This window comes from Chelonia mydas, chromosome 2, assembly GCF_015237465.2.
Source record: "Chelonia mydas isolate rCheMyd1 chromosome 2, rCheMyd1.pri.v2, whole genome shotgun sequence".
Lineage (NCBI taxonomy): Eukaryota > Metazoa > Chordata > Testudines > Cheloniidae > Chelonia > Chelonia mydas.
In genome coordinates this window covers 179,468,923-179,480,726 of record NC_057850.1, presented here as the reverse complement: position 1 = coordinate 179,480,726, position 11,804 = coordinate 179,468,923, and the positions used below count along the sequence as shown (strand labels likewise).

Sequence of the window (11,804 nt, the reverse complement as noted above, 5' to 3'; positions counted from 1 at the left end):
ATTCAACTGAAGTGTGTGTGGGGAGAGTGTGACAGGGACTGGTGTGTGTGGGGAGAGACAGAAACAGTATGAGGACACTTCTCCCCCTAGCAGCATCCCTCTCTGCCTGCCTGCTTATGGTTCTGTGATTCCCTCTGAGTTCTCCCACAGTGTCCTCAGCTGCTGGGAGCAACATCCTCAGGAGCTCTGTGAGCTCTCCACTCTGAGAAATGTCAGAGCTTCCTGGAGCTTTGAAAGGGGAGGGGCGCATGTATACATAGCTAGATGCAGGGCAGCTGAGTTCATCAGTCCCCACCTTCCCCCTTAATGCCTGCTGCTGTGTTCCTAGTGGGCGGGGGAGCGGGAGAATTCCATGATAATGATTTGCTCTTTGCTGCTTGAATTGTATGCTCAGCTGTCAGGACTTCCCAGAACTTTGAAAGGGGAGGGGCCAGGCCTGTACAGTCTGCCTGACATTTGGGCGGTGCTGCCGCCTGCGCTGGCTGGTGTCCAGCAAGCTGCTGCCGGCATGGCTGGGCTTCTACATGCCTGCCCTGGTTGCCTTCGCTGCTGCTGGTACCACCCCGTGAGCTCCTAGGGCAGCCGGGCTGGGCGATTTAAAAGGGCCTGCTGCTGCTACTGTGGCAGTGGCTTGGGGCCCTCTGGCCTTTTCAAATGGCCTGGGCCCCTTGGCAATTCCCCCCCCCCCCCGCCGGCCCCCCCCCCCCCCCCCGCCCTGGTCAGCGGGCCTGGGAGGGGTGCAGGCCTGTAGGGCAGCTGAGTGCAAAAAAGTGAGCAGAGCAGTTATGGTGTGCGTTGTGGGATGCTGGAGGAGGCCAGATCTGGCAATATAATGAATGGTAATGTCTACACTGATGCTTTAACTTAGCCACACAAGAAAACCCAATAGCTTCCCAACTCACATAGAAGAGCAGAAGAATTATAGCTAGGTTGAAATACTGAAAAACGGTAGCAGTATTCCTGTGGCATCTGTTAATACAGACCTGCATATTAGCGGTTAGGACATTCATCTTAATCTCTATAGAAAAGGCATTTCTTCATATATAAATTCTTATCCCCTCTGCCACCTTCCTTACAGATCTTTGGGCACAGTGCCACTCCACCAATGAACTTTGTCCACAAAACCTAAGTGACCCCACAAAGATCACACCAAGGGAAACTTTCTCTACAAGGGCTATGAACAGCGTATTGTTAGCAATTACTGCTTACCACAAGCTCTCTCTAAGGAAGCACATTTATTCTTTAGGTAAAAACATTACAGAGAAAACATAATAACAAAAGTTCCTATTTGCATGCTAAAAGCTTTCCAGAGGTTGCACATCAGTCTTATGGGGCCTTTGTAGGCCAAAGTTTTTCCAGACCGTCCACAATGCAGCCTTTTTGTCCCAAAAGTCCATGTTTCTTTGTGTTGGTCTCTGGAAAACCCAGTTTGAGCCAGTGTATGCAAGCCTCCCCACGGGTTGGCATCTCTCTGGAGGTGTTTACAATCAAAATGATTCAGATTAATCACCACCCCCCACCCCCACCCCCCGCTTTTGGTTCTAGCGGGGAGCTGTGAAACCTTATCCTCTGGAGTTGCATACCATTCCTGGCCAACAGTGATACACACACTTGGTACATCATGGTCTCCAAAGATACTGCATGGCACTGCAATATGTGTCACAAGCACCATCCTTCAGCTTAGCCCTTATGGCTTTTTAACAGGCTCAGGTGTTAGCTTATCTAGGCAGTTAATTGAATAGCAAATTTAAGAGGAATGAGCCTTGCAAGGGTAGCCTGGGCCTATGCTTGCCTTAAAGGAGCCAGCAACTCTCTGCCAGGGACGCAACAATTTGAGATTCTCATTTGTCTGAGAATTTTGTGCCTACTTTGGTAACACTTATGATTATTATAACTGAAGAATATAGAAGGGGAGGGAAATCTTTTTTTTCCAGTTGACTTTGTGTATGTCTATAGTCATAGTGTTTTCACTGTATAACATTCACTTTGCTTGAAAAAATGTTTATAAACATCAACATGGAAGCAGAAAGAATAAGAAGTCTTTCAATAGGGATTTTAAAAAAGGACATGCCTATTTCTATCAAACTGGAATTTCTTTAAGTTAATAATTTTAAAAAATCAAGTTGACTGTATCCCTTTTTAATATAACAATTTATTTTCATACTATATTCATCAACATTTTGTAGGGAAATAAAGCAGGCTCTCTGACGGAAGCTAAATTTAAAGGTTTCAGAGTAGCAGCCGTGTTAGTCTGTATTCGCAAAAAGAAAAGGAATACTTGTGGCACCTTAGAGACTAATTCGTGAGCTACAGCTCACTTCATCGGAAGCATTCATCTGAAGCATTCATCGGAATGCATCCGATGAAGTGAGCTGTAGCTCACAAAAGCTTATGCTCAAATAAATTTGTTAGTCTCTAAGGTGCCACAAGTACTCTTTTTCTTTTTGCTAAATTTAAATAAATTCACATCCCACTCCGCTGTGTAGTTGATTAGATTTAGGTTCTAGAAGCCCATAAAAAGGCGTATAACTGTGGAATTCCAAAGGGAGTGTAAGGGTCATAGACTGAGAGATCTACCACAGCCATTCCCAGAGTATTTGACTCAAAGATGGTGAGAGTTGGCCAGTTGACTTTAGGTGCCAGGTTGTAGAACATTTAGGGACTTAAAGATAAGGGTAGCTAGGTGATATATCAACCCTACAGTGGCACAGCTACAGTACTGCAGCTGTCCACTGTAGTGTAGCTGCTTCCTACAATGATGGAAGGGGTTTTTCCATCTATTTTAGGAAATCCACCTCTCCGAGAAGTGGTAGCTCAGTCTAGGGAAGAATTTTTCTGACAGCCAAGTTGAGTCTGCACTGGGCTTAGGTTGTCATAACTACTCCACAGAAGGTGCAAACTTTTTCACAGCCCTGAGCAATGTAGCTAGGTCAATCTAATTTTTATGTGTAGACTAGGCTTGTATTTTTTAAGGATGTAATATAAATTAATTGCTAACGCTTTGAATTGCACCTAGAAGTGAACAGGAATTAAGTACAAATACTTCAGCAGGCTGTGTGATTTTGGAACTTTAAAATCACTTCTGTCATCACCAGCTCATCTCTCTCCCCTCCCCCCCCCCCCCCCCCCCCCCCCCCCCCCCCCCCCCCCCCGTACCATGCACTCACTAACTAGTTTGACTTAAAGATATTTTTAGTAGCTGCTATCTTGAAATGCTAGAAATAACTTGCTTTGTCATCTGCAATCCACCTGGCAATCCAGTTTGCAAATGGTATACAGCATTAATCTTTAACTAGCACTTTTAGAGAGCCTGTTACATTCCTATAATAATGGAGGTGTTATTGAGGGAAAGAAAGAAGCCATTGTTCTGAGTGACTTGGTTTTAAGTTTTGTCACCTGCCAAGAGTGAAATATCGAGAGAGAGAAGCTAATTTCTACCCTTTCCACTTGTGTAAGGTATGTTTCTAGAATTTGTGGATCATGAAATCTAGTGTCTTAAATTTGTGGGTCCCTCATTTTAGAATTGTCTTCCTTGCTTTAGCTTAGTACTAAATATACCAAGTCCCATACCGTGATCCAGTATTTATTGGCTAAGTGAGGCCCTACTCAAAAGTGATGACATTTGTTTGTTGGTGTAACATAACTTTTGAACACTGTTTCAAATTAGTTCCTTCAGGGAGAGTTCTAGGCATCAGTGGGCAGAACCCTATAGATTTTGGTGAAAATTGGGTAAACCAGAAAAGAGGCTTGCACAGCTGTGGGGTGGATGCTTAGCCAGCAGAGGGAGTGGAGAATAAGAGTCTTTATTTCTTCTTTTCTAATGCCCTGCCTCACCAAACCCTGTTCAGTTGGAGTGGAGGGATGAGAAGGAGAGGGCGCCTCCCTTCCAGTTCAAGGAAAAGATGGATACATTAGAGGGGAAGAAAAAGGGGGGAGAGAGAGACCCTGGTCTTGTTATGAGGGAAGGAGGTGGAGGGTTTTTCAAGGAATCCCTGAAGTAGAGGAGAATGTGAGTGTGGCACACATGGAGCTTGCGGGGGTGACTGGAAGGAAACAAGGAGCCCTTGGTGTGTCCAATGAGCTCCGTGTATAGAAGTGTGCAACACTCTCTAGTTTATTTTCATTACAGTAGTTCTGGGAGGCCAGCAGAGAATGGGGCTCCATTGTGCTAGGCAAACATAGTGACCAAAGAGCTTGCAATCAAAATAGACAAATGGTTGCGGGTAGAGAGAGAACATACAAGTTGAATCAGCATAGTGATGGTTATGAAATGTTATGTTAGTGTCATGATCTTTTAAATTTAATTTAATTCTCTGTAACATGATCATGAATGTCAAGGGGAAATTTGTTTCCTTGTCTGTCATATGTTCCTACAGTGGACCCTTTGCATAAGGATCTCTTTCCTCCTTCTACCACATGTGGGAAGTGGGAGGGAAAAGACACATTGTCCTCTGTATCCCTTGCCTTCCATCCACCTCCCCTCGTAGATCCATGGTGGCTGCTGCCACATTGGAGGCACGTTGCATGTTCTAGTTATCTCTCCCAAGATGTTACAGAATTAGTGGGGGAGTTCCGTTATTTAGGTATGGAGGCAACCCTCCCTTCTTCCTCAATGTAAACAAAACCAGTACAACTCTTAATCTGGTATTTAACTCAGTTTTTTTGTCTGTTGCTCTAGATACTACGATCAGCTATGTTCCATAGAGCCAAAATTTCCATTTTCTGAAAATCAGGTAAGGTGTAAAAGACTTGCATTGGCTTCACATATACTATATTGGGACAATGGTTCATGGAAACCAGGATGTCTTTTTTTTTTAATATTATTTCTACTCCTTTTTTTAGGCCTCTGTCTAAGCCAGTGCTTCTCCCAGGAAAGACATTAATCTCTCTTAGCTTCATTTCCTAATCTCTCTCTCCTTACTTGTGGTTGTAGACATGTTTAATCCTGATACTTTGAGATTTCACCTGTGGTAACTATCATTGCTCTCATTTTACAGATGCCCAAATACAGGCTCAGAAAAAATGTGATTTTTTTTCTGGAGGTCACTGGTGATCTGGTCCATCAATAACAGTGGCACTTATTCAGCTAGAGCAGGGGTCGGCAACCTTTCAGAAGTCGTGTGCCAAGTCTTCATTTATTCACTCTAATTTAAAATTTCACGGGCCAGTAATGCATTTTAACGTTTTTAGAAGGTCTCTTTCTATAAGTGTTCAATATATAACTAAACTGTTGTTGTATGTAAAGTAAATAAGGTTTTTAAAATGTTTAAAAAGCTTCATTTAAAATTTAAATTAAAATGCAGAGTCCCCAGACCAGTGGCCAGGACCCGGGCAGTGTGAGTGCCAATGAAAATCAGCTCGCGTGCTGTCTTTGGCACGCATGCCATAGGTTGCCTACCCCTGGGCTATAGGGTTCATTTGCAATCACCTTATTTGCTAGTGTACACTATTTTAAATTCTGTATTTAAACCTGATTTATTTTTAATAAGGGTTGCAAATTCTTTCTTAATGAGCAAAGAGATCTTGAGTTCTTTTAGCTCTGTTTGTTCTGTATCAGTCTTTGTTGAGGTGTAAGAAGACATCAGTCCTCCATTTCGAATTGGTTGTACCAGTGTCTAGGGCAAAAGTCACCATTTCTGCTTCTTTCAAGGCCTGCTCCTTTCGGACAGTGATGTCTTTGGCAAAAAGACTGACATACTTCTTACAAAGAGATTTGTATGACAGCAACTTAATCCTTCTTTTAAACGTTCTAAGTTCTACACGGTTTATTCAAAGAGAGCGTCTACTGACGTCTGTAAAGGGTGCTCTAAGGTAGGATGGCTCAGTAAAGGGGAAATAATTGGAAGTGATGGTAAAGAGAACCCAGAGGAGAATATATTTTTGTATATAGTGCAACTTCTGGCATGGGACTGCCCCCTATGATAAATTCTGTTGTGATGATCTTCACACTTTGCCATGCTGAAGAACTGAAGAACTTTATCTGAGTTTCTCAAACCTTCTTCTCTTCAAGAAGCAAGGTCTACAAATCCCACCCTCCCTGGGGATAAAATATGGCAGGTACCCTTTTCTGCTTTCAGTACTTGCTCAGAGTGGGAAATTCTCAAAGATTTTGTATTAGGAATTTTTGTCATGGTTACAAGGCTAGCTACACCTCTGACCGTTTCTCTGCTCTCTCTGAGAGCACCTCCATTAGGACTAAGGCTTCCTACTTGGCCTTTCCTGGGATGGAATCCCATGGTTCTCCCTCTTTTAGACTGGGTACTAGGATATAGGCCCTATGTACTGACTCTGCTTTCCTGGCAGGTCCAACTAGATACAGGTACCAGTAGAGTTGTCAACCCTCCAGGATTGGCCAGGAGTCTTCTGGAATCGGCATTGATATCCCAGTGGCTATTGAAAGCAATCCAGGAGATTTTAATAGGATATTTTAAGAAAATGAAATTATGTCCTGTTGCGGGGGGGGGGGGGGAAATCTCCCAGAATAGCTTCAGTCAGAGCTGGCAGCCAGTGGTGGTTCTTTGTGGGAGTCTGACCAGTTGAGAATAGGGATCCAAACAACAATCCTTCCTATAACAAAGTATTTTTTGTTCTTAACAGTAGGAACAAAACATTAACATAAGAAAAAAGGATTTATTAAAACAACAAAAGGTCAAGACATAGGTCTCTTACACTCAGACTCCTAGGCAGGCCTAGTTTGCCCCAGACCCCTAACCTCTGGGTGTCTGCATCTCAGTCTTCTAACTCTCTTCCCCTGCTGTTGAGGGAGTGTCCTTTTAAAATCCAGATAGTTTTAGTTTTCTTTTCCTTGAGCTTGGATCTGCTTTGCAAAACCAGTTTGAGTGCAGGAGAGTTTCAGAAGTGGAAATTCAAAGTGAGTGGCTCTTGTGTTGTCTCTGAAGTGTTCGCTGGGAAGCGTGTATCAGGATTCACACATACACATTCCTTCCTGGGTGCATTTCTGAACAATCCTACTATTGAATTAAATCAGTGTATGCACGCATAAGCAGCACAATCATCCAGGCAAGATATGATATTCATAAATTATTGTAGAGCATCTTCAAATCCATCACAGTTCTTTAAATAAAAAGAAAAGTCAGTGTACTTTACTTTGGAGAATGGTTAGGTTTCCTTGTAGCTTTGGAAATTTCTCACATTGGCACTCTCGCTCTCCTGCTGGTAATAGCTCACGTTAAGTGATCACTCTCGTTACAGTGTGTACCATTGTTTCATGTTCTCTGTGTATATAAATCTTTCCACTGAATGCATCCGATGAAGTGAGCTGTAGCTCACAAAAGCTTATGCTCACATAAATTTGTTAGTCTCTTACGGTGCCGCAAGTACTCCTTTTCTTTCTTCAGGGGAAGGAGGTTCTGCCCTGTCATTCACAGGTATAATTCTGCTTCCAAAATGTGAGCATTAAAACTTGTTGTGAGAATCTGTGAATCTTGCTTATTGAAGAAATTTTTTGTAAGCTCAGATAGAAAGTTGAGTAGGAAAATGTATAAGTGAAACTTAAGACTGTCTTAAGGTTCATAGAATTTTTGTAACATTGCTAAACATTATAATGCTTTAATTAGAATGAAACAGATAAAACTGTGTGCTGGATGTCTTCTTAAAATAAGTCTTTCTAAAATGAAATGCAGTGCATTCTCCTTCCCTTTTTTCAGATCTGTGTGACCTTTACATGGAAAGATGCCTTTGATAAAGGGTCGCTTTTTGGAGGTTCTGTCAAACTTGGTAGGTAACTCTAATGAAAATAAAATGCAAGTAATTCTAATAATGAATTTTGAAAATATTCATATATTGATGGTGGCCTGCTTTTCAACATCTCCATTTCTCACTGTGGCTGTTTCAGTGAGTCCAGGCACTAGAACTCCCCTTGGAGATTTTATCCCTTTGGAGCTATGCAACTAGCAGGTGTTTGCAGCAATGCAGGACAGTCTTTTCAAAACAAGGCAGCTTTTATTAGCTGATTGGAATACAGTATTTTTGAGGTCCTTTTTTCATTCAAAAAAAAAAAGCCAAGCTTGTACGTGTTACCATGTTGGCAGCACTACCTTCCTCTCTGGCCCCCACTATCCAGGATTGTGTGTCTGCAGTGGGCAGCAGAATACTTTTTACAGCTCCTGACACATCAGTTCTTTGTTTCAAGCTCTACTCATGCTTTTTTCCTGTGTTCTGCTGGCCAAGGGAGGTAGTTGTTGAAAGTTGTCTGGTGGTTGGCCCTCCACTTTTTCTTCGAGATGATTCAGTGTGTTGACAGTTCTTGGGGGTCCATTCTTACCAACCCAGACGTATGTACATGACCAACACCCATCTTTTATTCCCCTGTCCTAGAGAAGAATTTAAACCCTTCAGTCTTAGAAGGTCATATTACAAAAGTGAAACCAAGTCACACATTTTTTCATAAAAAACAAAAGTTTCCCCCATTCCACTTGGCATTACGTGCAATCACTGTGTTCAGCTGGATTAATAAGACTGACTTCCTCTCTTCCTCAGTATGTTACTTTTGGTTTATTACTGAAGCCCTACAGATGCATTTATTACAGTACTTCTCACTGTTGGGGGTGTCCTGGTGGGCCATACTTCGCCAGTTGATGGAGAGGAAACATTTAAATCCCATGGTCACTACTAGAAGGGAGGGGAAGAAAGGAACCGTATACTCCCTCCTGCTGCTGCTTTGTTCTAACCTTATCACTTTGGACCTCTCTCCCCTTTCCTTTCTCTTCTCCCTCCTGCCCCAGTTTATAGAATGTTCTATTGTGTGGGAAAGGAAAAGTCTTGTTCAGAGCAGAGAAGAGTGCAGTGCGAGTGGGTGGGAGAAAGCACTTCCAGCAGCAGTGAGTTTACCCTATCTCACATCACATAGCAGCAGCATATGACTAATAACTTCTCCAAGGCTACTAATGGGCTTGGCTGCTTGATATTCAGAGCCAAGTGTTTCCCAATGTGTGGGTTAGGTACATCCTCTTGGGCTGTGAAGAACTGCTGGGGGTTGGACAGGCCTCTCAGTTCTCCAGAATGAAGGTTTAATTTAAATAAGGATGTGTCTACCCTGCAGCTGGGAGGTACAATACCCAACTCCGATGACTGACTCATGAGTGGCCATACTGAGTCAGACCAATGGTCCATCCAGTCCAGCATCTTGCATTGGCCACTGTCAGAGACCAGATATTTCAGAGGAAATGAATAGAACAAGGCAATTTGGAGTGATCTGTCCCATCATCCAGTCCCAGCCACCCACAGTTCGAGATTAGGAACGCCTGGGGCATGGTGTCCCTCATGCTAGTTTTGCTTAAACTAATGCACTAAAAAAAGGAAGCGTAGATATTGTGACACAAGCAGCATCTCAAGCTAGCTGCCCAAGTACAAACCCACCAACCCTCTGGGTCAGAGCTCAGGTGGCCAGCCCAAGCCTCTGCCTGCACTGCAATGTCCACACTGCCATTTTTATCATTCTAGCTCAAGCAAAGCTAGTGCGAGTAACTGTCTGTGCTGAGAATCATACCTCTCAGCTGCAGCGTAGACATACCCTAAGTCTCTAGCTGTTATGGTTGCAAAGAGAATCTAGACAACATTAAACCAGTGCAACTAATGCAGAGAGATCTGCCAGAATTTGCAGTGATCGTGAAACAATAGCTCTTAGGTCTGAAATGCTCCATTCATTTCAGTAGGTGCTAACTTAAATGTCAGTGATGATAGTTTAAATGTTAATGATTAACTATTTCACTGATTGTTTAAAGCATCCAAGAGGAAGTATCATGCACAGCTACACAATCTACTCTTAAGCAACTGCTCACTTTGAGCAGGACTTCAACAGTAATACATGCTGGAACTGAAGGTTTGTGACTTCGTTTTTACTAATGGTGGGCTTATCTTTCAAAAGTTGGGGAAATGCTGTGCTAGATGCAAGATTCAGCCTTCTCTGGATAAACAAGGACTCTTCTTCCTTTGTGGTTCTCTTTAACATGCAGGATCAGAGTGATTTGAGTGTTAAAAGTTCCATACAGTTGCTTCCTTAGCTTCTTGTTTGAAACTACTGGTGGCGTCTCCAAATTCGGAAGGTCCTTACCCTCTTTAAGTGTTGGCCTTCTTGTCTTTAGGAGGGCAAAATGTTGAAGCTTATTTTCCGTACAGAATGCTCACTCTGGCTTTTTTGGTTTCAGCTCTGGCAAGTTTGGGATATGAGAAGACTTGCGTTTTGTTCAACTGTGGAGCATTAGCTAGTCAGATTGCATCAGAGCAGAATCTGGATAATGATGAAGGATTGAAAACTGCTGCTAAACATTATCAGGTGTGAAAGTCTCTCTGTACTGACTCAAAACATTGTAACTATTAATGTTTAAAATTAAAAATTTCCAGGTAAGGAAAAAAATCTTAACCTCCTATTAAGAAAAGCTTGAAACTGTTGACCTCTGACTATAACACCAGAACTCTAATTGGCCAAACTCAGAACACCCCAAATAAACATCTTCTATTTTAAGCTGTAAACGTGACTCTACCCCACCCCCAGTCCCTGCCTTTCATTAAATGGTCTGTTGAGCAGCTGATCTTTACTGATATTTACTCCTTTTTTTTAAAGTATGATTTAATGCTATGTTCAATAAGTTACGTTTGCAAGTTCCTTGAGAATCCTAAATAGATAGCCAATACAGTTCAAAGGCTTCAGCAAACACAAAGATAGTTTGCCATGTCCTTAGTAATAAGTTCTTCAAAATCTGTAAGTTGAGTTTGTCAAATCACGCCTCTCCAAAATTAGGAGTCCAAAGAAATCTGGTTATTGCAACAATGTTTAATTCCCCACCACATCCAGAACTCTGAATCTGTAGTAGTATGTTTGAGGACTTGCTTTTACTGTTATGAAAATATATGGGCCATCTCAAGTGTTCTTTCAAAATACTGGGTTTGCTGTCTGTGGTAAGAGAATTCTTTATTAAACTTTGCCTGGTTTTGGGTCAAACAAGGAAGTTTGGGATATTGGAGGATATCTTCAGCAAAAATACAGTGTTGCTTCCAGCTAGGGTCAGCCTTAGACTGTTTTGTAACACAGTAATGACTTGTCAAAGGGCTGGAACTGTAGGTGGTGAATTATAATAGAAAGCTGAGGTGGGGCATAAAAATGGTGTCTGGGAAGCAAGGGCTATGAAAAATGTAGTTTTGTGTTCTCCAACATCTTAAAATACCAATTTACTGCCCATTTAAAAAAAAAAAAAAAAATCCCCCGAAAGTATAACAGCTGTAAAAAACATTAGATTTTTCATAACTTGTTTCGTCAGTTATTGTTAGTTCAAACAGCCCCTTTTTGGGAGGTATGGAGTGATAACAGAGTACAGTCATCAGTATTTCAAAGGAGTGCAACTCTGATTTTGAAGTTTATTTGTAGCACCATTGCTAAGGTGTCAGCCAGATATCAGGGCCCCATTCGTGAAAACACAGCAGACTGTTCCGATTCCAAAGAGTTTGTTCTCTAAGAAGATAAAACCGTTCTAAGGGTGGAAGAAGGAAGAGATGCACAGAGATGGAGGCATGACTTGTGCAGAGTCACTCAGTAGGTCCCTGGCCAATTTGGGGCTAGAACCCCAATATCTAGAATTCCACACTGCCTCTAGACTGAGAAGTGCCTTCTCTAATGTGCATGAGGAATACTTAAAGTAACATGAGAGAGGTGACAACTGGTCTGAAGTTTGTATATAAATTCTGAAGAATTTTAATGTTGGAAAGCAGCAGGCAAAACATTAACTACGCAGTGCTCCTGTCTTCTATAGCTGTATCGTCACTAAAAAAAATTGTGTAATGTCACTTAA

General features: G+C 42.2%; 1 protein-coding gene across 2 annotated transcripts in view; it reads left to right on the top strand.

Moving 5' to 3' along the window:
- The window catches only part of LOC102930263 (programmed cell death 6 interacting protein), a 55,471-nt gene that overhangs the window by 2,202 nt on the left and 41,465 nt on the right, over window positions 1-11,804 (top strand). For both annotated transcript variants that reach the window (XM_037890136.2, XM_037890135.2), the window contains exons 2-4: window positions 4,679-4,733; window positions 7,668-7,737; window positions 10,167-10,294. In XM_037890136.2, the coding sequence (XP_037746064.1) occupies window positions 4,679-4,733; window positions 7,668-7,737; window positions 10,167-10,294 (253 nt within the window). The remainder of the gene's footprint in view (window positions 1-4,678; window positions 4,734-7,667; window positions 7,738-10,166; window positions 10,295-11,804) is intronic.